At 38.3% G+C, this 27,627-nt stretch overlaps 1 protein-coding gene across 1 annotated transcript in view; it reads right to left on the reverse strand.

The window, feature by feature from the left end:
• Positions 1–287: 287 nt before the first annotated feature.
• Positions 288–27,627, reverse strand: part of LOC146002328 (Fanconi anemia group J protein homolog) — a 346,842-nt gene continuing 319,502 nt past the window's right edge. The window contains exons 18-23 of the mRNA XM_083140050.1: positions 24,420–24,541; positions 22,407–22,536; positions 18,073–18,164; positions 13,552–14,264; positions 5,632–5,687; positions 288–615 (exon numbers count right to left, since the gene is read on the reverse strand). Coding sequence (XP_082996176.1) covers positions 559–615; positions 5,632–5,687; positions 13,552–14,264; positions 18,073–18,164; positions 22,407–22,536; positions 24,420–24,541 — 1,170 coding nt within the window. The 3' untranslated portion in view covers positions 288–558. The remainder of the gene's footprint in view (positions 616–5,631; positions 5,688–13,551; positions 14,265–18,072; positions 18,165–22,406; positions 22,537–24,419; positions 24,542–27,627) is intronic.

The raw sequence follows: 27,627 nt of genomic DNA on the forward strand, positions 1-27,627 counted from the left end.
GCAACGCCAGGTAATCTGGTAGTAATAATATAAAATTGGAATAACTTTGAAGATATTTTTCGTCTGTTCTACAGCATTGGTCTTGACAAGAAATTAAGTGCAATTCTATCAAAAACTTATGGAAATCTAGAAATTCTCAGTCAAAAGATACACCATTGAAATAGCATCATGTAGCAGTTAAGCAAACACTTTTAAAAAATATATATTACCATTTCTTCTACATGTAATGCTAATACTAATTCTGCAAGAAAAGAAAAAAAAGTTAAGAAAACTGTATGTTCTTTTACTTTTTATCAAATACAGGACATACATTATGTTTTGTGTACAATCATGCAAAATGTATACTTATGCAAAATAATAATCTCATTGTAAAAAGTGCATTGCATGTGTGTCTGCTATATACACATTCCCTGTGCTGTACAAAATCAAAATATCCAATAATTCTCAACAAAGTCATGTTTTTTTTTTTTAAAAAAAAGGTAAGTATATCCTAAAATAGGCATTTATATAAGTCACTTCATATCACTTGAAACTCATCTGTTACAAATTCATTCATCTTCATCTTCTGAAACACATCTTCTTCACTCTTCTAACTGGCTCATCGGGAGTTAGGCTCTGCAAAGCAAAATTAAGGATAGAGAAGACCTATGGTAAAATAGCTCAAGAAAAATCAATCAACAATACAATGGGGATGCTAGTAAACTTTGTCTCCTAGATCCTATGCCATCAGCACGGCCAAATTTAATGTGATTTTTGGAAGGCAGCGATATTATTGTTCTGTGGATTAATAGTACATATGGCAAAACTATTTCAAACTACACTGAGTGACCATGTGCTCTGGACGAATCTTGTTTGCCTGATTGTATTACAAATACTTTTCTTCTGAAAGCAAGGTCAGTATATTACTTGGTCGTCATTAGCATGGACTAAGTACAATTACTAATAATAAATTCATAATGAAATTAGAATTTACTTGTTGAATGATTTGAAAGCAGAAGCCAAAAACTGAGGGTAATTCAACACAACATCATAAACAGAAAAATAAAAAATGTCTGGTTTGTCATTAGCAAGGACACCCAGGGTTCCCACTCTAACTGCATTTTCCCTGATTTTTCCAGAATCAGTATATTTTTTCCAGAGTACTCACTACCCAGTACATTACTATACTAAATATATTTTACAATGGCTTACGGTGCATCTGTTTTATCAGTACTATAAGGACTGTGCAACTGAAAAAATCAGTGTACGGAAGCATCAGTGATGGTCTGTAAACTGACCAGTTTCAAAATGTCCATGTCTCGTATGTTGCCAAGTGACTTAGGACTGAAAGCTTACAAACAACATACAGACCATTTTCTAGCCTCAGAAAGCAATAAAGGTAAAGTGCCTACTGGATCATTAAGCACAAATTGGCACAGAAGAATTATCATGGAGACAGCTTTCAACTTGCAGAATGACACAAGAAGTTAGTAGGGGCCACATTCTGCTTCAATGATGGTGTGGTGGGAAATGGGGCATTATGATAGCATCACTGAACTTTTCTGCAAGAAAGGGGTAAAAGCATCAGCCCGAGTGTACCAGGAGACGGTCCTGGAGACAATGGTGAAGTATCTAACCAATATTATTCCATTGCAAGGAGTAGAGTTTTCAGCAGGATTGTGCACCAGCCCATTCGGCTCGAACAACCCAGCAGTGGCTTGAGACAAATGTGCTCAACTTTATTTAACCTTCAGATGGATCATCTGGCAGTGTGGCCTCAGCTCTGTGGACTAGAAATCGTGGCCTGTACTTTGCAAGAATATATAACGCAGTATTGCCACTTTGAACCACTATCTTGTGGCAATAATGCAATTGATGAGTGGCCACAGAGACTTAGTATGTAGAATACTTTCGGCAAACAAGATTATACATGGTGTCTACCAAAATAAGACATCCAAAAATCTTGATTTTTCTTGATCCATCTTTCATATTTCTTGATCTTTTCTCTCTTTATTAACATCAATTAATTAAATTAACATTTATTTAATCATCCCCTACTTAGGTAAAGTTGGAAATTAAGATAAAAAAAGGTAAAAAGGTAAAGTGTTCCCCTGTGCATAGCACCACGCCATGAAGGCGTATAGGGGGTGTGGGGGTAACGCCCCACACTTTCTTGACCCTGTCATGAGTGGGGTGATGTGATCAACATCACGCCCCTGACTGCCTTTACCCCCCCCCAGGGTTTCCCCCAGGTACCCATGTTATTCGATGCTGGGTGGGCGCCGGGGCCTCTTCCATCGTTAGAAAAGTTCCCAGATTTGAACCGGCCGGGGATCGAACCCGGGACCTTTAGCATGGTAGTCAGACACGTTACCGACTGAGCCACCGTGGCCAACAAGAAAATATATATTTTTATTCAATAAAAAACTCCTTCCCCAAGACCGGTTATGACGAAAACTGAAGCTGCACTTTAAGAAGAGATTTAGACTTGCTTTAATTATTAATGCATGTAAAAATTATTCTTAAGAAATAAAGTGAACCAATCCTAACCACAACTCAATACAATTTTAGATTTCCAAATATTCAATTTTATCAAATCCCAGTACAGGTACAGTGTAAGTTCACTATATTGTAAAAAATTGCAAAAGTTCTTGACCTCAAGCATATTTCTCAACTTTCTTGACCTATCCTTTGCTTATTTGACTTGTTCTTGACTTTCTTCACTGTTAGACACCCTGTTAAAATATAAATTAATCTGTGATGTAAAATAAACACATATCTGAAGTCTACATCTTCAAATCGGTTCATATAAAGCAAGTTAATGAAGTTGGAATTATTAGTAGAAGAAGAAGCATATATTAGTCCTTCAGATGTGCTTCATTGGGACTCAATGATATGATTTTCCCTGAGCTTTAACTTTTCATAAAATTCCCTGAGAATTCCAGGTTTTTCCAAGTGTGGGAACCCTGGACACCACTAGTCATTAGCATGGAGTACAAAATGTTCAAAAATTAAATAAAACGTTATTAGTGAAAATTCAATTCTGCTGGCCATATAACATCAAAATATTACACATCTAGTATGAAGAAGTAAAATTTCTAAACTTTTCAATCTTCAAAAAAATATATTTTAAGTCAAAAGTGTTCCCTAATTGTAGAATTCACACATATACAAAATTGAAGAAGTGTATACATTTTTGTATGGCCCAATTTTTTTCGGCAGCTATGATATGCCACTGATCTAGCAGTTTTTTACAGCTATTGTCAATTTTTATTGACCATAAATATGTATCCCTATTAATACTCTAATAAATCTATGATTAGACCTACATATAATTACAACAAAAAAATACTTAGACTATGTTTGTGTATGACAAATATAAGTAAGTTTGCATCTTTGTATAAAATAACAACCATAACGCTGAACCTCGCCCTTCAATAAAGAGTAATAATTGAATAGCATCGCAAAAAAGGTGATATTGAACTTGTCATTATCATAATAATATTAAACTGAAAAAAGTCACAACCAACACTTGAAGTGAAAGTGTTACTGGGGGAAGTTTTGTGAAAATTGTGTTAGTCTGTGTGGGGGGATACCATCCCCCTCCTTACCCTGAGCACTGGTTACAACACATTACTTCAGTGTTGCAGGTATTTGGGAATGAATCCTGATGCTAACTGGATTATTCTTCACGATGTAGAAGTAACCTTTGACCTGCCAACAGATGGCAGAAAGTTAACAATAAAGTGTATCAATTATTGGTTTAGAGCAGAGATGTCCAGCCTCCAAGAGCCTTGCGAGGTTGAGGCTGCATGAGGCCGGAGTGCAAGATGGAGTTTGGAGGCTGAGGGCACGTGAGGCTGAAGTCTGACATGGAGTTTGGAGGCTGGGCTTCCCGAGGCCGAAGTCAAATGAAGATCTCTGGTTTAGAGAAGCTGAACACAAAAACAAACTGTGGTCTATTAAACCCCCTCCCCCTCCCAGAATACAAAATGGGAACACAAAAATTATGTTACATAGTCAGTGCTCACACTAAGGTATTAAAATTTGGAGTTATATGACTCAAGCACTCTAATATTTGTGCATCAATTTCTTTGAGAGTCAAAATTTTTGTATTTTTTGAATTTGTGCTAATCACGCTTTGTTCCCACACTCAAACATTCTCCACCACTTATCTCCCACAGCATTGTTATTTCCACTCTTATCCTGCAGTTTTTCATTTCTATTTATTTAAGACTTGCGAGTTTCAAAATAGAACTTTGCTATAACATTTCTGCTTCTCATGGGGAGGGACTGCCAGGACCATAACCACTACTTTTTCGATTTTTCAACTGTGAAATTTTTTATAAAAATTGAAAATAAATTACATTGTTTCCTAGGGTGTTCTCTATATTTCTGTATTACTTTTGTTCATAAAAACATAAATGTAATGTAGGAGGCAAAATGCACCTGGTGGGTATTCCAAACTTGTCACTGCATAAAGCTGCTCTGGGGCTCACCTAGCCTCAAATCAATGGGTATCTACCTGGGAGCAATCTGGGGGGGGGGGGGAGAAGGCAGCTGATCACATAACGTAAAAAATGTCCGAGATCGAGAATGTGTGTGGCCCTCCCACCACATCCCCTAAATGTGCCTTCATGGTACTTGTTAACAACACTACCATAAGAAAATTTCATTAGAGGTGATTTTTATAACTACCGGTATTTCGGTAAAACAACGAGGAAAAAGCTTGCTCATTGAAATTGGAAAATATTCCATTCTATATTACACTAATGTATGGCAAGGGGCACATAAATTTTCAACATGCAAAATAATAATAATTAAAAAAAGGTATGCCTCAGATTGCAAGAAATACGATATTTCTGTACTTTGGGAGCATGCTAATTTTAGCTAATGTTCTGTTTATTACGTACATAACAATTTAAGCTATATTTTATGCATGTTAATAGGGGCAGCATTTTAGGAATGGGGGAAACGTTAAAAAGATCAAAGATTAATTACTTACGTGTGTGAGTACGAAATGTCGATCAAAACAACGATTCAGAGGTCATGACTGCCTCTTTCTTCAGGTTAATAATGTGCCTCCATCGGGAATCGAACCCGGGACCCCTTGATTATAAGGCGACGATGCTTATGTTTCTATGATTATTTTAAAATTGAAATGATGTTCGATTGAATGTTATAACTGTATTCTATTATTTCACACAATATGATTATCCTTCTCGGTAAGCGAACAAGATGTACACGTACTTCTTGCACTGTGATACGATATTTGTAATTGCTTAGGCAGATCTGTCAACATGTGTATCCATTTTAAGTTTCGGTCTGTAAATAAATATTGCATACTTTCATACGGGCTGTATGTGTGTTTTACATAATATACGGAATTATGATTTAGAATTGTAATTGCGTGGAGTGGTTTCCTTCCACGTATGGGTTTTAGGACGATGCCAATCATTCCACCACGAGTGTGGTACGTTTGAGTGTAACATGCTCCAGTGTGGGAGATTCGAACGAGTTTGAGCGAGCGGAAGTGGTCCGATGCAGTTCTCTAGTCAGCAGGTTCATTTCCAAATGAGAAGTGTTGCTTGTGTCTCTTTGTCACCTTGATCTGAAAGTTCCCCAAAAGAAATATTTTAATGAAACACGTACCTCTGGACTCAACTCAACAGTGCGATGCATATCTCTTTGGCTAAGAGATAGATTTCCTGAAACGAATGGAAAATTAACGTTAGAAATATGCATTTTTGTATGTACAAGTGGAATATACACAACTAAAATGCATTAAAGAAAGACGAGGAAGGGACGAGATTAATACCAAAGGACGTGCCAAAAATATATACACTGTCCCAGCGAACTGTGGAGCAGGGCCACGCATAGCGGCAGAGGAGGAGGAGGGAAATCGAGTGGTGCAAGTGCAGCATTGGCAACTGTATGGTCCTGATCGTACATGAACGGAAATTTCATGGCATGTACAGACGTACGGTCCAGACCTTATTCCGTATGCTAAATGCACGGCTTCTAAGGAATTCTTAAACCAATCGTACGGACCTGGAGATAAAAATACGGTCAGCTTGCCATGTGCGTTCCGTATTATCCTCTTCAAAAGTTTGCAATGCTGCAGATAGCAGGGAAAGAGGGTAACTCCAGTCCTGTTTCTCTCACTGTTCATTGGTGGAGCCATCTCATGTCACTACTTGCACAGATACTTGTTCTCGTTCGCCTGGTCTACAGTTAGGTGGTGCAGGGTATACATGGAAATTCTTCCGAAATGCCACATATCATTCTTACTATGTATTTAATAGGACTCAAATCAATGTAAATACTGTTAACAATTTGAGGTAGTACTCTGGTACTACAGGGTGGGGAAGAAAAACCTGATGATTTTTAGAATGATATGACACAGTAAATAAAAAGAGTTTGCCTTTATTCATGTGCTAGCCTTACAGTCATATGTATGCCATTATTGTTTGGAAACAAATTATGATTTACACCAACCTTAAGTGTGGAAAAGAACATATTGCACATGGCATTTCAACAATGAAAGTATGGTGTGTTGCATTCCATGGCTCCATGTTCTCTTTTTATGATTATGATTTGCTTTATTTTACTTCGCTTCTTGTGCCACTTTTGGCTAATTTGCGAAGATGGGGATGAGTGACGATATGATGAAATTGATGAATGGACACTCACAAACATCCATGCCCAGGCCAGGATTTGAACCTGGGACCCCTGGCATGGCTCCATGGTGACTGAAATGGCAGCTAGTGAGGAGTGGAATCCCCACCACCTCCCCTCCCATGAACCCACGACACCACATGATGCGATAACAAAATGACAATCAGCAGTTTTTTTTTCTTCCCCACAAAAGCAAAGTTTCAGTACCAACTCCAACAGTGTGTGGACCAAAATGGAGGTCATTTGCAAGATGTTATTTTCCGCACATAATGTTGGTGTAAATCATAATTATTTTTATTTTCAATAATAATGGCTGTAAGGCTAGCACACGAACAAAGACAAACTTTTTTCGGTAACATTATCGTATGAGGGAAACGGATTCCTTCAAATTTACAGGAGAAAGTACTTACGGAAATCATTTTCTTTAGCATTGTGGAAGTTTCTGAATGTAGATTTGATCCATTTTAATGTGAATGCGTGTTGTTTTCTGCGAAAATCTCTGCTCGACATGCTGTTTCTGCTCCCGCCATTTGCTTTCTGCACTAGAGTGCAATGTTCCGTGTGTTAAGATGATGCAACCTCGTAGCCAGTGTTTCAGCCTCGCCGTGTTTTCACTAGAACATGACGTGTCGAGTATTTTTAATTTTTTTTAACTATACTTGCCTAACCTAACTTAACCTAACCTTACGGAAAAAGGTTTTTGGGGCTAACGTGAATGGTTTTTGGGGCTAACATGAATGGTTTTTGGGGCTAACGTCAATGGTTTTTGGGGCCAACGTCAATGGTTTGTGGGGCCAACGTCAATGGTTTGTGGGGCTAACGTCAATGGTTTGCGACGTATTAGCATAATTTCAAATCCGGGCACGAAAGTAGATATTTTCTGGTGAACGAGGTTGCAACACTGCATAAATCGACAAAACACTCTCAGAATGCCCCCTAAACCAGTACACTATCACGGCCATAATGTGTTACAGATTCGAAACAACAAGTAACAGTAAATACGGAGAAACTAGTACTCACTTTTATCCGCGAAGCTGTTTTTTCTGCTTTTTCGATTAATTTCAGTGGCCACTGCCACCATCCTCGTTGGAACTTGCTGCGCTGTTGCTTGGCGTGCGTCTTTTGTTCGTAGTTCTCTGGCTGCCGTTAGGTGCGCTGCTAGGTGCGCTGTGCATCTTGGTGCGTCGTCTGCTATTTCCGGGCGATAACTGCTGCAGTAGTGGAATCCAAGTATGGTGCGCTTGCCCGCTATCGATGTTTAGTTCGTGCGGGAAGTGCATTATGGCGTGCGTTTCCTTGATTTTGGTGTCTATGAGCGTGTGGGCAGTGTGTTTGACTCGAACCTTTTGAATTTTATGGCTATTGTATTTGATATGTCTAGCAAGACCAGTAGTGGGTTGGGCTTTTTTCGCATCTGCTAGGTGTTGTTGGATTCTTTCATTGACAGATCTGATGGACCTGCCGATGTAATGAGCCTTGCATTCACACTCTGCATCATATACACCTGGGTTGTCAAGGGGGGAGAGGAAGTACCGTTTGTGCTTGTTCAGTTTATCAGTTATTTTGGAGTTGGGTTTGTGCGCTACTTTGATGCCAAATGGGAGAAGGGCTTTGGCTATGCGGTTGGAAGTGGTGGGATGGTAGGGGAAGGCAAACCATTTATATTGGTCGCTGGGGGTTGGTTGTGGCTGGGTTGCTTGTGGATGGGTTGATTGTGGTAGGTTAGGGTGTCTGACCTGTATTTCTGCCTTACTGCACCAAGTGGAAAGTTGTGATTCAGTGTAGCCATGTTTCAGGGCTATTTCTGTGATGGTGGCTATCTCCTCTCGTAGATCCTCTTCTTTGCCACAGTAGGAGAAGGCTCTTCGATAAAAGTTTAGCCACACATTGGCTTTTTGCTTAGGGGGATGGCTAGAGAGAGCATGTATGTACTGGTTGCCTGCATCCGGTTTTCTGTAGACGGTGGTTGTGAATTTGTTAAGTGCACGGCTGATGGTGATGTCCAGGAAGTTGATTTTACCAAGTTTTTCATGTTCTACGGTGAAGTTGAGCCTGGGGTGGATGCTATTTAGTTTGTTCACTAGGAGGTTGAGTTCTTCTGCCTTTTTGTATACAACTATTGTGTCGTCCGCGTACCTTCCATATCGGATGTGTTGTAGTTCTGGAGTATGGAGTATCTCTTTTTCAGCCAGGTGCATGACGATGTTGGCTAAAGGAGCTGATAGCGGGTTGCCCATCGCAAGGCCCTCGGATTGGTTGTAGAACTTATCTTCAAACTGAAAGTAATTGTGTTTTAGACAAACTTCCAATAGTCTGGTTATCTCTTGTACCTCTAGGGCCGGGATTCTGTTGGTTGTCAGCCATCTTTCCACCGAACGCAGTGCTAGGTCTATGGGGATTGAACTGTACATATCTACTATATCAATGCTGGCTAATTTTGCACTGTCAGCTTGCACTATTGAAGTTACCAGATTTTTAGCATCGGCACTGTTGCGGAACACGTATGTAAGTTTGTGGTTGAAATGAGATATTTTGTTTTTTAGCCAGTTTGTTAGGTGAACTGTGGGGTAATTGAAGCCAGCTATTATAAGTCGCATGGGGATTCCAGGTTTATGAGTTTTAGGAATGCCATAGGCAATGGCAGGTGAAGGGTGGGGATTGAGGAGGAATTTGTGGTCTTGTTCACTAAGTATGGCACTAGTTTTCACTGCATTTTTCACAATTCTATTGTACCTGTCTGTGGGGTCTTTTTTGATGACACTGTACGAGTCACTGTTTAGTTTGTCTATCACTTTCGTGGAGTAATCACCTTTGTGCATGATTACGAACTGGTTTGTTTTGTCAGACTTTAGACACCAAACATCATTGGTGTTCAGCCATTTGCCAAAATCGGAGAGGACAGAAGAGATTTCTTGGTGCACTGGATTAGGTTTCCTGGTTTCACTGTTGGTCATAACTTTTTGAAAAATTCCGGCTGCTGACGTTCTGATGTTTTCCGAATCTTGGGGTTTGGGAGCAAAACAAGCTGCTTTTTCTGCCGCACATATGAGGTCGAGGGTGGGTGGCTTACTGTTTTGTACATTAAACTTATCGCCGTAGGCAAGGAGTTCTTTGAATTTGTTGGGGATTGAGAGATTTGACAGATTTATTATGTTTTTTCCATGTCCGTCATCTGGGTTGATTGCAGATAAGTTCTACAACCAATCCGAGGGCCTTGCGATGGGCAACCCGCTATCAGCTCCTTTAGCCAACATCGTCATGCACCTGGCTGAAAAAGAGATACTCCATACTCCAGAACTACAACACATCCGATATGGAAGGTACGCGGACGACACAATAGTTGTATACAAAAAGGCAGAAGAACTCAACCTCCTAGTGAACAAACTAAATAGCATCCACCCCAGGCTCAACTTCACCGTAGAACATGAAAAACTTGGTAAAATCAACTTCCTGGACATCACCATCAGCCGTGCACTTAACAAATTCACAACCACCGTCTACAGAAAACCGGATGCAGGCAACCAGTACATACATGCTCTCTCTAGCCATCCCCCTAAGCAAAAAGCCAATGTGTGGCTAAACTTTTATCGAAGAGCCTTCTCCTACTGTGGCAAAGAAGAGGATCTACGAGAGGAGATAGCCACCATCACAGAAATAGCCCTGAAACATGGCTACACTGAATCACAACTTTCCACTTGGTGCAGTAAGGCAGAAATACAGGTCAGACACCCTAACCTACCACAATCAACCCATCCACAAGCAACCCAGCCACAACCAACCCCCAGCGACCAATATAAATGGTTTGCCTTCCCCTACCATCCCACCACTTCCAACCGCATAGCCAAAGCCCTTCTCCCATTTGGCATCAAAGTAGCGCACAAACCCAACTCCAAAATAACTGATAAACTGAACAAGCACAAACGGTACTTCCTCTCCCCCCTTGACAACCCAGGTGTATATGATGCAGAGTGTGAATGCAAGGCTCATTACATCGGCAGGTCCATCAGATCTGTCAATGAAAGAATCCAACAACACCTAGCAGATGCGAAAAAAGCCCAACCCACTACTGGTCTTGCTAGACATATCAAATACAATAGCCATAAAATTCAAAAGGTTCGAGTCAAACACACTGCCCACACGCTCATAGACACCAAAATCAAGGAAACGCACGCCATAATGCACTTCCCGCACGAACTAAACATCGATAGCGGGCAAGCGCACCATACTTGGATTCCACTACTGCAGCAGTTATCGCCCGGAAATAGCAGACGACGCACCAAGATGCACAGCGCACCTAGCAGCGCACCTAACGGCAGCCAGAGAACTACGAACAAAAGACGCACGCCAAGCAACAGCGCAGCAAGTTCCAACGAGGATGGTGGCAGTGGCCACTGAAATTAATCGAAAAAGCAGAAAAAACAGCTTCGCGGATAAAAGTGAGTACTAGTTTCTCCGTATTTATATACTACCGCGTCTCTCTTTTCCCAATCATGAAAAGTAACAGTAAGTACTCGTAAATCTAAGGAATAGACATTGATATGCATTATTTCACTTTAGGAAACGTTTCACATTCGAAAATAACACGTTAGCAATGTAAAGAAGTCCGAAATATATGATTCGTAGGTGTTTCCCTCATATGATAATAGTACCCTTTTTTCATTTACTGTGTTCTATCATTTTTAAAATCATCAGGTTTTTCTTCCCTGCCCTGTAGCATCTAAATGCTGTACCAATTAAAATTTATTCAGGTTAACCATTTTGAGGACAAGCAGAATACTAAGATTAAAAATACCGGTAATTGCGATGTTCAGTTTAATCAAATCAGTATTACATTGCAGTTATTTTTTATGAATAATGCACGATTTTCAGCATCTACAGAGCGATTTTCTGACATTATTAATATTAACCCCTTAAGTGTGGATCACGTATATATACGCCCTCCGCATTGTGCTGCTGTAGTGTGGAAGGCGTATATATATATGCTTTATGTTTGTTTCAACTATATTCAATTTACTGTGGCGTATATAATCACACATACGTTTGGTGAGTTAGTTCTAGCTGTAGTAGAAACAAAAAATAGTAACAAGAGAGGAAAATGACGAAAGAGAAGAATACGAAAAGTAACAAGATGAATTTTCCCTTTTTCTTCCTTTTCATCTTTATATATATACACAGCTCACCGCTCACGAGAAGATCTCCAAATGAGGGGAGAGGGCGTGCAGAGGGACAGGGGAAGACCGGTCTATTTGCAGATTTTAGGGGTAGAAGGAAGTCTTCCGCTGCGGTCATTGTCGTTGTGGAAGTGCTTCTGCGAGGGTGTTTAATTGTGATTTCTTTGGGATTTTTCGTGGTGTTGTAAGAGTCATGGTAGTTGTACATTTTTTAGCCGTGTTGTGTCAGAGACGTACGAATAAAAGAAATGATCAACAGTGTCGATATGTAACAATCATCCCGAGAATTTTCATGCCAAACGTAGACTGACAAAGTAATATTTACCATTGTTTACATTTGTAGCTTTGCACATTGTAAGTGCAAATAAACGTTCTCCGCTTTCGCAACTCTTTTTCTCTTTGCCATTTGCTTTGAACGTCAGTACTGTAACAGCCAATTCCGTCATTGAAAATATCTTTATATATATATAAAAAATCGGTGTACTCTGTCAAGAAATCAACACCAGATTGACGATTATCATACCTTGACCACTAATGTGGATACCCCCTGACCGTGCACGGACAGTGATTTGAGCGTAGATGTGAATCAACCTTTAAAGCTTACAGCGAGACGACAGCGCTTGTTTCTGACCCAGGATGCACTCCCCCAACCCTAATAGTGAAGTCGCCTGCCGCTACGTCACTTGACTTCCGTCAGGGATCTTCTCCTGAGCGGTGGGCTGTACAAATGATGAAAAAGACAGTAAACACTTACCACACGAAGAGAATTAGTTCTATATTTTGCGATATATGTCGCATTTTCAACGTAGAAGATAGATAGATCGGCATCACATAGAGTAGAGGCACAGAATACTGACCATAGCATCTCTACGGTCAGTGTTGCCAGAAACAGTTGATAGAGAACAAAAAGTACTTTAACCAGGGTTTACTGTAAGGTGGGTGGGTAGTTTCGGGGGAGGAGAGGGAAAAGTTACTGGTTGGCTAGGTTGAGTCCGGGGGGTATAGTGGCGTGTATGCCTGCTATATAGGCCCTTTCCCGTCGCCTGCGGATAGTGTCAGAGTGGGGGGGAGGGGGAGGTAAAAGATGGATGATGGCAACACGGAAACAGTTATTGAAGGTTGTGTTATGGCTGTGATCCACATTTAAGGGGTTTTCAAATTAATTTGACAAAAAAAACCTACATTTTCCAGTAGCAACTTGTTCAACAAATTCCACACTTAAGGGGTTAAACAAAGCAAAAGTCACTACTTTACATATGGTTAACAAGTCCTTTACTAAATCAACATTTCAGACCCGTTGCCATATCCTTCCTCAGGGGTGTCCAAAAATCGCATTAAGGATGGAAAACACAATAAAAAGTGGTAAAAAGGATACAAGGCTTGGGATTACAAAAATTGCATTGTTGCCACCAGCTGTCTTGCATATCGTGCAGTAGACCTGCATATATATCAGTAAAGTAAAGCTGCATGGTATATAGTGACATGTTTCTTTTATGCAAAACAGCTTTTGCTCATAGCAAAGATGAGATTGCTACACACAATGATAATCAAATAACAAAAAATCAAAATACAGAGGAACTCAGATTTTACATTCCCCATTCAACGTCCATGGTTCTATCAGAGAATAATGCTGCATTTTAAGTTTATTTCACCCTGGTCTCCTGAAAAACGTAAAATCGAAGTTGCACTGTATTGGTGTCAGTTTACAAAAGTATGTGCTTACTTGTGGAATGCTTCTTTGGCTGAGAAGCTGAAGTTCTGTCGTACACTACCGTACATTCTTCGGAATCAAACAGCAAAGGCGAGCAACAATCAGTTGCAATAGAATTTGCTGGCTTATTTTCAGAGTTAACTGGTTCACTATCAAAGAGATCAGCCGACGAATATTGTGTACCAGTGTACTCTTCTGGTGAGTCGCTACAGTTTCTACTTGAACACTGAACAAGTTCACTGTCATTGACTAACAAAGAACCAGGGCTACACTGGTGCTTGTCTTGCTTCAAATTATCTACAGCAACAGCACTACTCAAAACATTTCTCTTCATTACAACAGATGGTGACGATATATCCGGAACTTTGCTCTCATTTTTGTCTGACGGACTGTCGTTGCTTGTACACGTGACCGTCACATCGCAGCATCTTGTTGGAGACGATGAAGGGAACTCCCGTAACTGATTTGGATACTGGAAGCCCAAGCCACCTTTTCCTATCTTAATCTTCCTCCGTCCACCGGCTGGCAGGGACTTGTGGATAGTAACTTGCACTGGTGAATCAGCATTTTCAGCTGCAAATGCCATCTTTTCCTGCTGCAACGTTGTACCAGGTGTCTGTGTGGAGCTGACGGGGCTTGCGGGAGGAGCAGCAAGCACAGATACTTCGACGGAAGCCTCTGCTTGTGATTGGCTTATCGGAGAAGTGTTCATTGCAACCACCTCACTAGAAAAGAAATAAATTTTTCAATAATTTAACAAAAAGAAAAGATAAAAGTTTGTTATAAATAGTAACATCACTATTGTCTAGACATGTACCTAAACTTACGAGGGATAGTCAGAAAAAAGTTTCCCATATGTGCAGGGTGGTCAGTCTAGAACCATGATAAAATCCAAGTATAATTCCCCGTTTTCAAGCCGAAATTCCTAAAAATTCAAGGGTACACGCAGATGTTTCTCTATCCCTCCCCTTACACACGTACATATATAGTAGTAACAATACAAAAGGTCAAAGGTCCATGTGATTTCAATTTATAAAAACATTCTAATTCAATTCACTTAAACGGTATAGCCCTAATATTTAAAATATTTAATTTAAGGTGCAGGGGGTTTAAATTTGCCATTTCACACACTCAGACTCGAAATACATCTACAAACACAAGTCACAAATGTTACACGGAGTATACTGATCTACAAAAAAATCTGTTAACTGTATAAGAATTTCAAACTCAAATTTCACTCGTTAACTTTAAGATACCTTATTTTGCAATAATGTTCGTCTGTCAGATAGATCGTTCTGCAAAGGACATTAACAAAGTAAACAGATTCAGAGATAATGTTTTATTTTCCACGCAGCTTTCTTTACCTTCCTCGATAAAAATAAAAACTAAACTAAAAAACTTTCTTCAGGGCATTTATAAATCCAATGAGATTTGCATTAAGAAAATTTGCAGGTTTTCACATCTACGGAGAAAAAAAGTTACGCAGAATTTCCAGAGCCGATAATTCATGCAGAATTCCAGGAATTCAAGGATTCCCCGGTGAGTAGCCACCCTGATGTGTATTTCCAGAAAACGTGGAAATTCTGGGTTGGTAATATGTTGTGGTCATAATTCTTCTTTCGTTGCCCGACATGCAACCTTTTCCTTACAGAAGGCGGCAGCATACTGCTGTGTTGAAGACGGGAAGAACTGAGAAGTGTGTGCCCATCCGGCATGGAGAACGGAGGTGTGTTGCAATCGTGGACAAAGGATGAATGGGAGCTGCTGCTTTCTATGAATGGACATCTAGGACTTCCAGAACGGAAATTCATAACCAGCTGGTACAATACAATACAATATATTTATTCATCGTTAGACATTGTACAATGCAATAGATGTCGTCAGTTATTGGTTACATATTTGTTATTGTATATATGTAAATATATAATTATATATAGAGAGAGGGATTACATGGAACTCCAATATGTTATAGATACTAATATGAGAGTATATGCATATATAAAGTAACAGTACATAGACATAAGACAATTATAATATTAGTGACGATGAAATAATATAAATATGGCAGTGGCAATATACATAACAATAATTCATAAAACAGGAAATAAACAATACAATACATTCTAGAATATTAAATCATTCTTGGGATGGATTTCGAATTCTTCTAGATTGTAGAAGACCTTTTCTTTTAAACAGGGTTGAAGTACACTTTTAAATTTTTTAAGAGAGACACTGTGAGCAGCTTCTGGTAACATGTTGTATAACTTAATTCCTAAATACTTGTAACTATTTTGTGTTTTACTTAATCTGATTGATGGTGTGTCGAGCTTGTAACAGAATCTTGTATTGTGTCTGTGCACAGTGTGTCTTGCATTATAATTATGTACATTTTCTTTTGTATACACTAGACAGGTAAATATATATGAGCTTGGCACAGTCATTATCTTTAGTTCTTTAAAGAGATTTTTACAGGAAACAGACTGATCAAAGACTCCTGCCATGCTTCGTAAAGCTTTTTTCTGCCAGATAAATACATCCCCAGCACCAGATGAGTTTCCCCACAAGAGAATTCCATAAGTCAGAAGGCTATGAAAATATGCATAATATGATTGCAGCGACAAGTCCTTGCTAATGCATGTTCTAAGCTTTTTAAGTAGAAATACCACCCTGGCAAGTTTGGAACATAGGTGATTTGTTTGCGACTCCCAAGATAATTTGGAGTCTAAGTGTAAACCAAGAAGTTTTACAGAAGTCCATTCATGGCCATTTCCTAATGTAAAACATATTTTCTCTGTTTTATTTTCATTAATTGTAAGTTGATTTGTTTCAAACCAAAAAGTGGACCTTTCCTCTATTTCCTTATGAAGCTTCTCAACTGTAAATTTGTCACTGCCCACCGTAAGGAATGTGGTATCATCTGCATATAAAACAGTCTTATGAGGAATAATATTAGGTAAGTCATTTATATAAATATTGAACAACAATGGGCCGAGGACAGAACCTTGTGGAACTCCATTTTTTATATTTAAGAATTCTGATTTTATGTTGTCTACAGTGACCATTTGTTGTCTATTTGATAAGTAGGATTTTATTAGAGCAAGTTCAGTTTCTTTGATGCCATAGAAGTGTAATTTTTTTATTAATATTTGATCGGAAACAGAGTCAAAGGCTTTACTCAGGTCGATAAGTGTTGCACTTACAGAAAGTTTGGATTCAAATGCATCTAACACTGTGGAAACAATGGTTTCATTCGCTTTCACAGTGGATAAATGGGCTCTGAAACCATATTGTGCACTTGTATATAAATTATTATTTGTGAAATAGCTATCGAGTTGATTATATAAACAGTGTTCTATAATTTTTGAGACAATGGGAACAAGTGATATAGGACGGTAATTGTCGGGGCTCGATTTATCACCCTTTTTATACACGGGTATGACAACCGAGAGCTTGAGGCAGGAAGGAAAGTGCCCACAATACATCATCCAGTTTATGAGAATGCAAAGTGGGTACTGTAGAATATCAATGATTCTTTTTAAAATAAAGTTCGACATTCCATAAAAGTCTTCCGATTTTGAATTATTTAGTTTTTGTGCTGCTTTTAAAATATCAGCAGGTTGGGTCTCATGCCACCGGAAGAAGTGTCTGGGCCTCGTGTAATGTTAAAGCAAATCGTGCAGCAATTTCGAGATAGCCGGGAATGTGTGATGGATGATGCGAGATCCGGGTGGCCGTCCACAGCCACTAGAGAGGACATCATCAGACGAGTTGATAACCTGATTCAAGGGAACGTCGCCACTGAACTCGATATCAGCCATGCAGGGACACGCAGTTTTACGATAAGGGTTTCTTAAAACTTTGAGCTTAAAAGAAAATGAAATATACGAGATAAAAAATGTGTTTGTAGCTGTAGCACACAGTAACCTAAACTAAGTAACTTCTTGAAATGACATCACCAATACCACAATTTACACTCTAAGAAGCCTAAACTAAAAGAAAAAAAAGCTATCGACAAAAACTTGATAAAATTTCTCTTGCCAAGCTCAAACTTAACGTCAACCTAATCTACCTACAACTTTCTCACGAACACTTTAATACATGTAACATATCAGCGTTATGCCATTAAAATTCAAGTGGAAAACAGGCTACTGTGTCTCGGCTCAGTGACGTTGGTCGATTGCAGAATGGTGACCTTCTATATTCCACAAGACTGAATACTTCTTGCTAGGGAAATCTTTGATGGTTGGACCATTAATGGACACGAATGATTTTTAAATTGTGTTTGTTACATAGTTAAGAAATGCTTTCAATTTTTTGTGGAGGGTCCCAGCATCTCCCCCCATTAATTCACACACTGACTTAGAGCGAGGGCAGATAGTTTGGGACATAATGGTAAAGCATTGGCCTAGAAAGCCAGATTTAGGTAGTAAAACTTCTTACACAAAATTCTACTGTGAATATTACCAACTGTGTACAATACTTATTAACATTTTAGATACACTACTGCAAAAGATAATTACAACCAGTTCTAACCTTGCTCGCTGGCCTTCCCTTATAGACAATCTCTTGTCCATGAACTGCTGGAGGCTGCCAAACATGCTGTTCCAATCTGTATAATGGCAAATCTGCATGGAAAAAATGCAATCAATCATTAATCTTTGTCAGAGTTGGGGGAAGTTTCTGCAAAAGAACTGAGCATTATAAGTTTCTTTACTACTAAAGTAACACATTGCAGTTACTTTCCACAAAAAAGTATTATACATGTTTTATGCCAGTTTTCTTCTTCTTGGGTTAATTGTGACAATGAGGACGAATCATGAATAGATGAAATGGACGATGGGATAAACAAAATACCTTAACCAGGATTCAAATCGGAGACCCTTGGCTTCACAGCACATGATGCTGACCGATCTGTCACAGAGACTACTTCATGCATTTCTTTATCATGCAATACAGATAGGACATTCCTACTGAACCATATGCACACACAACATACATATATACAGTGCTCCATGGTCAAGTCATCCATGGAGCGGCAACTAGCAGACTGGGCAGTGAGAGCAGGCCTGCCGGCATTTCGTTATCCAGATAGCTGGCATCCAGTTTGTACATGTATGTGAAGTGTTAAGGTGTTAACAAGTGTTTTGTTTTAATTTACATATTACTGGTGCTTTTCTGCAGTCTAATAATGCCACGCAGTACGAACAATTTAAAACAACATATTTTTATGTATGACTTACATCATTACGAATTCTTGTAGGGAAATTAGATGACATTTTCCATCAGAACTCCCAGATATTCCTGTTCACACAGACGGTGTTCGAAAACTTTGAACAAATTTAGGGAAACAGGGTCAGATCTTGTTAAGAAGCGAAGGGTAAAACGGAATGTGCTTACTGAGGAGAAACTAGATGACGTTGGAGCATGATTGAAACATACTCCTCAAAAATTCCTTCGGCCCCTTGCACAAGAAACAGACATTTCCATGACATCTACGTGGTGAGCTACCAAGTTTTTAAACCTGAAGCCACACATTACAAGAATTGAGAGAAAACATCAGGAGCAAGACATTGAAGCAATTTCACAAGAGAAACTGATATGTCTTAGTGAATTTTTTTTTAAAAAAATGCTGTAAATGTACATGCTCATTTTAATTGTAACTGTCAATGTAATTGTACAAGCATATATCATTGTATAACTTGCAGTTTCCAGTAATGCTGATGTAGCATCCAGTTTGCTGGCAGAAATGCTCTCACTGTCCAGCATGCTAGCCGCTGCTCCACGGACGACTGGACCGTGAGAAGCACTGTATATTGTTACTCATGATGCTACTGGAACTGGATTCAGAGAAAAGTGAAATATGTTATTCTTTATTTGTACGAAAACAGTTGTGATCTAGCAAATGAACTGACTAGTTCTGAATGCAGTAAGGGAATGCGAGTAACAAGTGTCACTTTTAAAAAGTAATGTGTTACAAATGCAGTAACTGATATAATTATAGTGTCTTTGTAGAGGAAAAGTTGCTCTACCAATGTGTGAAATTTCAATGACCTATTTACATTGGCGTGTACAGGATTTTCAAAGGGAGGGGGTTACATATACTCTTTCAGTAGTCAGTCCTCATTTTGCCATCTTTCTCTGCTCTTTAACGTTCTTTTTTTAGGAATAATGGGCCAAAAGGGAGGGGGGGCAACCCCCTGGGCATGCAATTGTCCATATCAGTTAATAAAAAAGTTATGCTCACTTTTGCATTACTTTCAGTTCCTTGTATTATTAATAAAGAAATATTGTTTCTTTGATTAGTTACAGCAGAAAAGAAAATGTCTTATACTTTAATTGTAATATTGTTACTTTATCTTACTGACATTTCATCTTATTGCTTCATTTGCTGCCAAAAGAGAGGTGCCAAAAGAGAGGTGTGTACAGTATGTCAAAACGTCGACTATATTCAAGAATTTCAGTCATTGAAAAAGAAAAAGTTTTACGTATTAATATAAGTTACGGGAATACAGTGTGGTTGTTGTGGTGGCACACACTGGCAACAATCATCACCATCCTTCGCCATTTTCTGCCTCTGGCTGGGTCGGCATACAAGTCAAGCCTCTCCATTTCTTCCTGGTCTTCCACCACTTCCATGGTATTCCAATCTTGTCCTCTTCTCCTAACACTCTCCGCTATCTGCTCTTTCCACAGACATCTTGGTCTTCCACTTGGCCTTATTCCTACTCCTTGTGCATGGTAAGCTCTTACTCGTAGTCTTTCTGCATGTGTGTCCAAACCGCCTCATCTGTGCTTGACCTATCCATTCCTGAAGCTTCACCACAGCCACTGTCTGTCGGATCTCATTCCTTATTCTATCCCTTCTAGTCTTCCCCAATATACTCCTTAAAATTTCATCTCCACTGCCTGCATCTTTCTTTTTTCTCTCGCTCTGTCATTGTCCAAGTCTCTGCTCCGTACATAATTAATTATTGGCACATAGTATGTGTTGTATATTACCTTCTTGCATTTCATAGGTACATCCCTGTTCCATATTAACCTTCGAATGCTTTGATATAGTCCACCACCCATTTGTCCTCTTCTGTTTACCTCCTCATCTATTCTTCCACTTCTCTCTATTATGCTTCCTAGATATTTGAAGCTCTCCACTACCCTCAACTCTTCCGTGTCCACCTTTTTTTTTTGGTTCATTTCTGGCTCTGTTTCTTGTTGTTATTAGCACCTAGCTCTTTTCTGCACTGAATTTCATTCCTGCTCTTCTGATTTCCTCATTCCAACTATCAAGCTGTCTCTGTACTTCTTCTTCCGTTTCACCATATTACTAAGTCGTCAGCAAACAACAGGGCCTTCATCTTTTCCTCTCCTATCTTCTTCCCCACCTCTTTGTTAAATGCATCCATTGTAATTATGAAGAGCAGTGGGGAAAGAGCACTTCCCTGTTTTAGTCCATTACTTATACTGAACCACTCCGTTCTTCCCACTGGTGTCTTCACACAGTTCTGGTGGGCATTGTATGTACTCTGCACTACACACTATCTCTTCCTAGACTCCTTTCTCTCTTAGAGCCTTCCAAATCTTTATCTGTCCATGCTATTGTATGCCTTTTCTACATCTAGGGATGCTATAATCAAACATTTCCATATTCGTAATGCCTTTCCTGCATTTGCCTAATGGCGATTATCAGATTCCAGTTTGCATAACCAAATTTCCCAATGCTGTATTACCAACAACACTAATGTAATAACTTATGAGGGTTCAAATTACTACAAAAATAACAATTTAATAAATAACTCAAAATATTACTACATACATGACTAACTTCATGCTTGAAAACCAATGAAGAAAACAATTGAATATCTACATGCAAAGATATTATAACTTTGTAGATGTTTCACGATCTATCTACTACACCTAACTTTTCTAGACACTAAATAAGTTGAAATAACTCCCCAAGATACTGATTGATTGATTGATTTGCTTTATTTTACTTCGCTTTTTGTGCCACTTTTGGCTAATTTGCAAAGATGGGGATGAGTGATGACATGGTAAAATTGATGAATGGACACACTATGTCCAGGCCAGGATTCGTACCCGGGACCTCTGGCATTGTAGCATGATGTACTAACCACTCTGCCATGGGGACAAGCCCCCGCTTACTGAATAATGATTTGAAAGTGTGGACATCTGAAGGATTATCCGAGGGAGGGGCAAGCAAGGTATATTATTCCATAAATGGGCAAATTAGACATATTTTCCCCATAATAATGTTGTTAAGAAAAAAAACTAATTCACTTTGAAGTTATCATGTTCCTGCAACTCCCTTCTAATTAAGACAAATTTCTGTTACTGAAATGAAATTATGTGTGTGAAGTATATAATGTTAGGTTAACTCTCATTTTTCAGGGTGGAGAGAGTAGGGGTTTGCAACTCCCCCTTCCAGACATCCACCTATGAAAGTGGCATGTCTTTAACTTTGCTCATTAATAAACTAAACAAATTTATTCAACACCACTCAGAGGAAATTAAGAAAAATGAGATGGGAGAGCATTTTTATATGAAGCGTTTCCAAAATGAAACCAGTTCATAGGAAACCTTGAAATGCATTTTTAATTTTCAATCCCAGCAAAACTTTGTTGGTATTTTGAATATTTTTACAAAATATCCTGACTTTTCAAGATTGTCCACAATTTGCAGGTCAGTGGATTACAAATTGCAATGGGGTTGAAATGTGTGTGAAACATCATTTGTAAGAAGCATGAATAATGTAATAATGCAAAACAAACTTCATAATTTGTTGATGATTTTCTGTAAATATTGTATCAGGTTTAACTTATTCTGCAATTACCAAAGTGTGATTTTGTACTTACAGTATTGCGAATCCATTTTGATAAAGAATTGGTGTAACGAGGTGCCTGCATGAAACGATCGTCGACCAAGAGGATGGCTCCCCAGTCGCCCTTGTGGCGGATGCACCTCCCAAGGGCTTGGTTCAGTGCTCTGCAGAAACAAGGACAAACTTTAGTGAAACTTTAACAGATATACCCTGTTTGAACTGAAATTTCTTCCTTCGCCTCTAGTTTTCTTTTCCCAACATCTACATTTCTAAACTCATCCTCAACTTGCGGTCGTGCTCACTCGAGTCACTGGTGAGTGTGGCACTCACCCTTGCTTTTCAGCCATATTTCACAGCATTTTATTTCTTTAATTATTTCTTTGTACTCCAAATCATCTGTTTATTATATTCTTTCTTCTTTATTATATTTTTGTTTCAAAAGGATTATTTGTTTTCGAACAATGCAACACATCGTCACAGCAAGCTACTCTGCTAACAAAAAGTGCATATTCCTCAAATCTGCCTTGAAGAACTATGGGACATTTCCATTAGTGCTGGATGGATCTGATAATATAAAATCACTTCAACACTTTTAGTATTTTCTATTAACATGACAAAAACATATAGGTACGAAAACTCACTAGAACCAGGGTAGACTTATTGAATAAATAATGCACAAACTAAATACAAAGAATGCAACGTAATCAGTTATGGGTGAGCTCTGTGCTCACTCTGACAAACTCACAAACTGCTGTTTACGTCATCTTTTTAGAATATGATCAGGTCACTCCTGACACACTAAAAGTCAACTAGAGAGCACCACAAGTCAATACTTTAAATACTGTTAAAATGGCTCTTAATTAAAATTGAAAGTGAGCATGGTGCTGCGACCAATCGTGGGTTAACCAGAAAAAGACAGCCCCCCACCCCCAACTTTTCTGAGAAAATATTCCCTACCCTGTATTCATCAACAATTTGAAACATTGATTCATTATTTTAAGAAGGAAGAGTTAATTCACTTAATTAGCAGTATGTTAATGAATTTTTTTGTTGTTGTTGTTTTTAAAGTGATAAGGACAGACCAATATGAAATTCTAACTACGCACACAGTCTCTAGTTCCGGGTGTGTGGTTTTAACGTCGTTATTTATCAATGGTTGTTTTTCCCCCCAAAAAAACAAAAAAAAAACGTCTAGCTGCATTTCTAACCTTCCTCTATTACACCACGATTATGATTTTGTGTCAGTCAGATCTTCAAGCCACTAGGGAGGGTTTGTAGAAGACCCTTGCTGTCTTTCGTGAGTGACTGTAGGCGTCCCTAGTTTTTACTGAAAATTCTGTCTGCTATTCCGTGTCCGACTAATGAATAATGCCTTTTCATAATTTTACAGAATTTCAATTCAATTTTTATAGTTTTATAGAATCTCAATTGTTCAAAGAGAAGATCTAATCATAATAATTGAAGATTTCGCATTCTAGACCATTAATTTAGCATATTTTAAAAACATGGTCTCTGTAACTGTGCGCAACCATCGACATAATTTTTCTCACGCAACTCACAGAGGGTTAAATACAAATATAAAATTTATCAATAAATAGTTTGTTTCGTTGAAGTCCCCTCAGAAACTAATTGGGAAGGAGTCTTAGAGTTGGATCAGAATCATTGTGCCATGCCTCTTCCGGTGATCAAAAACAGGATCCCTTTAATCACAAGGTGGGTGACACAGTTGCCAGTACATCACGATGGAAGCTTAAAATTTACCAATACTCTGCTGATCCAATATTAAATGGCAATTGCTGGTTATTGGTTAGTAAAAAGTTTGACCAAACATTTAACATTTGTTACAAAAACTCACCAGTTTTATATTTCTTTCAAAATATTTTATAAATAACTTCAACATTGAAAAGACTGATAAGTGATATTTGATTTTCATTTAAATTTCAATTTGCATATCTTACAAATAGCTAAGAAAGTACAATCCTGAGTAATATACTAAACTCCTTGTCACATCTAAATGCTTTCAAGTTTCTTGAAAGCAAGCACATACCTGTATGCTTGTATTTCATACCACTGGCTCCCTGGAAGCAACCCTCTCGATACATTTCCATTATTGTATTGCCTCTTTAACTCCACTTGCACGTCTTTTATGTTGGGGAATGGAATTCCTACCTGGAATTACAAGTAATAAAGGTAGTCAAAATATGTAGTGGTTCATATGTGCATATGGCATAAACTTGTTCCTATCATTTGTTAATCTAGTGAAAAAGATAAATAAAACAGTTACGTTTCAACCTTCTAGCAAGGTCTTCTTCAGAGACTGTACCAAATACAAATTAAATAAGGTACAAAACAGGAAGATATATATACACAAAAATCACTCCCCTTCAGACACAAGATAATTAAAAAGTTGTTTATCTGGAACATTTCTTTCCAGGTGCTTCAGCAGGTGGCCTCCTGTCAACTGTACAACAGAAGTTGTGTTAAAAAGAGTGGAAAGGACAAGAGTGAAGGAGGAGAGAAGAAGGAAGAAAGGATAAGGAAAAACAGCGTGAGATAAGGAGTCCAATCACTTTCCAGATGAAAGGAAATGTTTATCCAAATCGCCTGTCAGATGAAACAACAGTTGACAGGAGAAGGCCACCTGCTGGAACACCTGGAAAGGAATGTTCGGGATACACAACTTTCTAATTATCTTGTGTCTGGAGGGGAGTGATTTTGTGTATATATATCTTCCTGTTTTGTACCTTATATCATTTGTATTTGGTACAGAGTCTGAAGAAGACCTTGCTAGAAGGTTGAAACGTAACGTTTAGTTTATGTTTTAAAATAAAATAAATTCTGCCTTGGCCAGCATATTGAGTTTTTGGTTATCATGGAAACAAGGCTTAATGGTGTTATAATTAAAAACAGATAGAAAAGTTAACCCGTAACGGGTGTGGCATGGTCCCTGGGATCTGCAGCCTAGAACAACGCTCTCGCTCTCGAAAGCAACAACATGCACTTCCCTCTCCTTTTCGGTAGCTTCATATTTTGGAATATAATGTAACCCCCCAGGTGGCACTTTGCTCGCTGCATTTTAGTTTCAGAGCAATGGACACTCATTGGTCTCACGGACCAAGTGACACGCTTGTTATGGAACCTGGTGCAAGAATCCGTCTTTTAGTGGAAATTTACTTGCCACAGTTGAAGAATTTGGAAGCAGAAGTGAATTATCAGATCAGGAGTCTGATAAAAGTGATAATGAAGCATTTGTATCCACTGACTATCACTTCAATAAATGAGCTTTTCCCTCATTTTGACATTGTGCAGAAATTTTCTTGTGTGATTTTTTTTTTCTTTTTGAGATTTTGTTTTCTTTGAGTAACTTCATGTATGTTCTGTGATAATTGAGCAACTAATTTTTTTTTCTATCTTAGTCATATGACAATGTATTTATAGAGCAGTATATGAGTATGGGACAGATTCTTGTAGCGTTAGATTAACTGAGTAATAAAAACGGCAATAATGGAAACAGTGGATGAAGTTGATCATAATTCCATGAAGAAGGTCCAAAATACATGATACTTTGTGAAAAAGTTTGCTAATGTTTCAATAACTCATGGAAATAGTAAATTCAACTTGGTGGTTCACGAGACCAAGCCACACTATTTGTGTTATAATCTGGCACCATGCCTGTTACGGGTTAAAAATACCTAAATGTAAAATCTTGGAACAAAAAATTGGGACTCCCTGTATTATTTGCATTACTTCTTTCCCTCATTTTAAAGCAGAACTATGCAAGACTTTGTTTCAGTTGCAGGAAATTACAATTTATAAATGAAAACATATTCAGTGTAAATTTTTCATGAAATTCCCTGACTGTTCGATGTTTTGCATATTTCATACGGAATTCCTGGACTTTTCCAGGTCAGTGGTGACCCTGATGGAGCATTAATCTGGCAAACATTTAGTTCACGCAGCCACCTAGAGACTTATGTACAATTTTTAATCTGGTACAGTGGAAGATTATCATTATTTCCAGAGATATGTAAAGGTAAAATTAGCATTAGAATGAATGTAACTTAAATCTCTGTGAATAATTTTTGCATGGTGATTGCTGAATTTGTTGTAAGGACATCCAACATACAAAATCATTTCTCGACAGGTGCAGAAGCCTTTTTAATGAATGCAAAAAAACTAGCTCCATGTAGCAGTGGTCATGTGAACTATGGCGTGAGGGAAATAACTGCTTTGAATTCCTGTTTCTGCAGGTGCTGGTGTTGTTGCACTAACTGTAATACTCTTCTTGCAATAAATTATTCTAACCTCAAATAACGTTATGAAATGCCCTGTATCACGGTGTACAAAAATAACAAATCCAAAATTCTTAACTTTACCTCGACCTTATTTTCGTTTTCTTAACTTTTATTTGTACAATCTCTACTTAGGTAAAGTTGGAAATCAGCAATTAAGAAAATAAATATTTAGTTAATGAAAAAACCCTACCAAAAGGCAAGTTAAGATGAAAACTGAAGCTGTATTTAACAAGAGAATTGCTTTATCTATTAATACATACAGGACTGTATTTGGCAGACTAGCGAGGCTCTGGCGTTTGGACTCTCAGCCAGTAAAATCTTACGTGTGGCTCGTGTTTCCATCCCTATATATTTGTGATTCTCCCTTCATCCATCTTATCTTACTTCCATTCATCCTCATCTTTGCGATTAACCAAAGGGGCAGAAAAGTGAAGTAAAATGAACTAAATCAATCATTGTGATAGTAAAAATTCTTGACCACAAGTAAAATTTCTTGATTTTTTATTAGGGATGGGACCGATTAATCGGTACACTTATTGGTATCGGCCGATATAGGCATATCGGTGTATCGGTTTATCGGTAAAATTACCGATTATTTTACCGATCCGATATATTGATAAATATCTGATAATTTAGTGCAAAATTCTGCCATTTTGTTGTAATTTTTATGGATAATCTTCATGCCCTTATTTCTAAAAAAGTAAATGTCTAAATATGCAATTTCTTTTTCACTGCAGTCACTTGAAACATGCATTTATTAAGGAGGCCAATGAACCTTTCCGGTTCTTCAAGGACCATTTCTAATTTTATATCGGATCAGTAGAGTATAAGTTATCGGTATTGGTCAATTTTATATCGTTACTTTATCGGTATCGGCCAAAATTTCATATCGGCCCATCCCTACTTTTTATTAACTTCTCGACCTACTTGTTGATTTCTTTACTTTTTCTTGATTTTTTT

The sequence above is a fragment of the Lepisma saccharinum genome, chromosome 18 (genome assembly GCF_977018435.1).
Source record: "Lepisma saccharinum chromosome 18, izLepSacc3.1, whole genome shotgun sequence".
Taxonomy (NCBI): Eukaryota; Metazoa; Arthropoda; class Insecta; order Zygentoma; family Lepismatidae; genus Lepisma; species Lepisma saccharinum.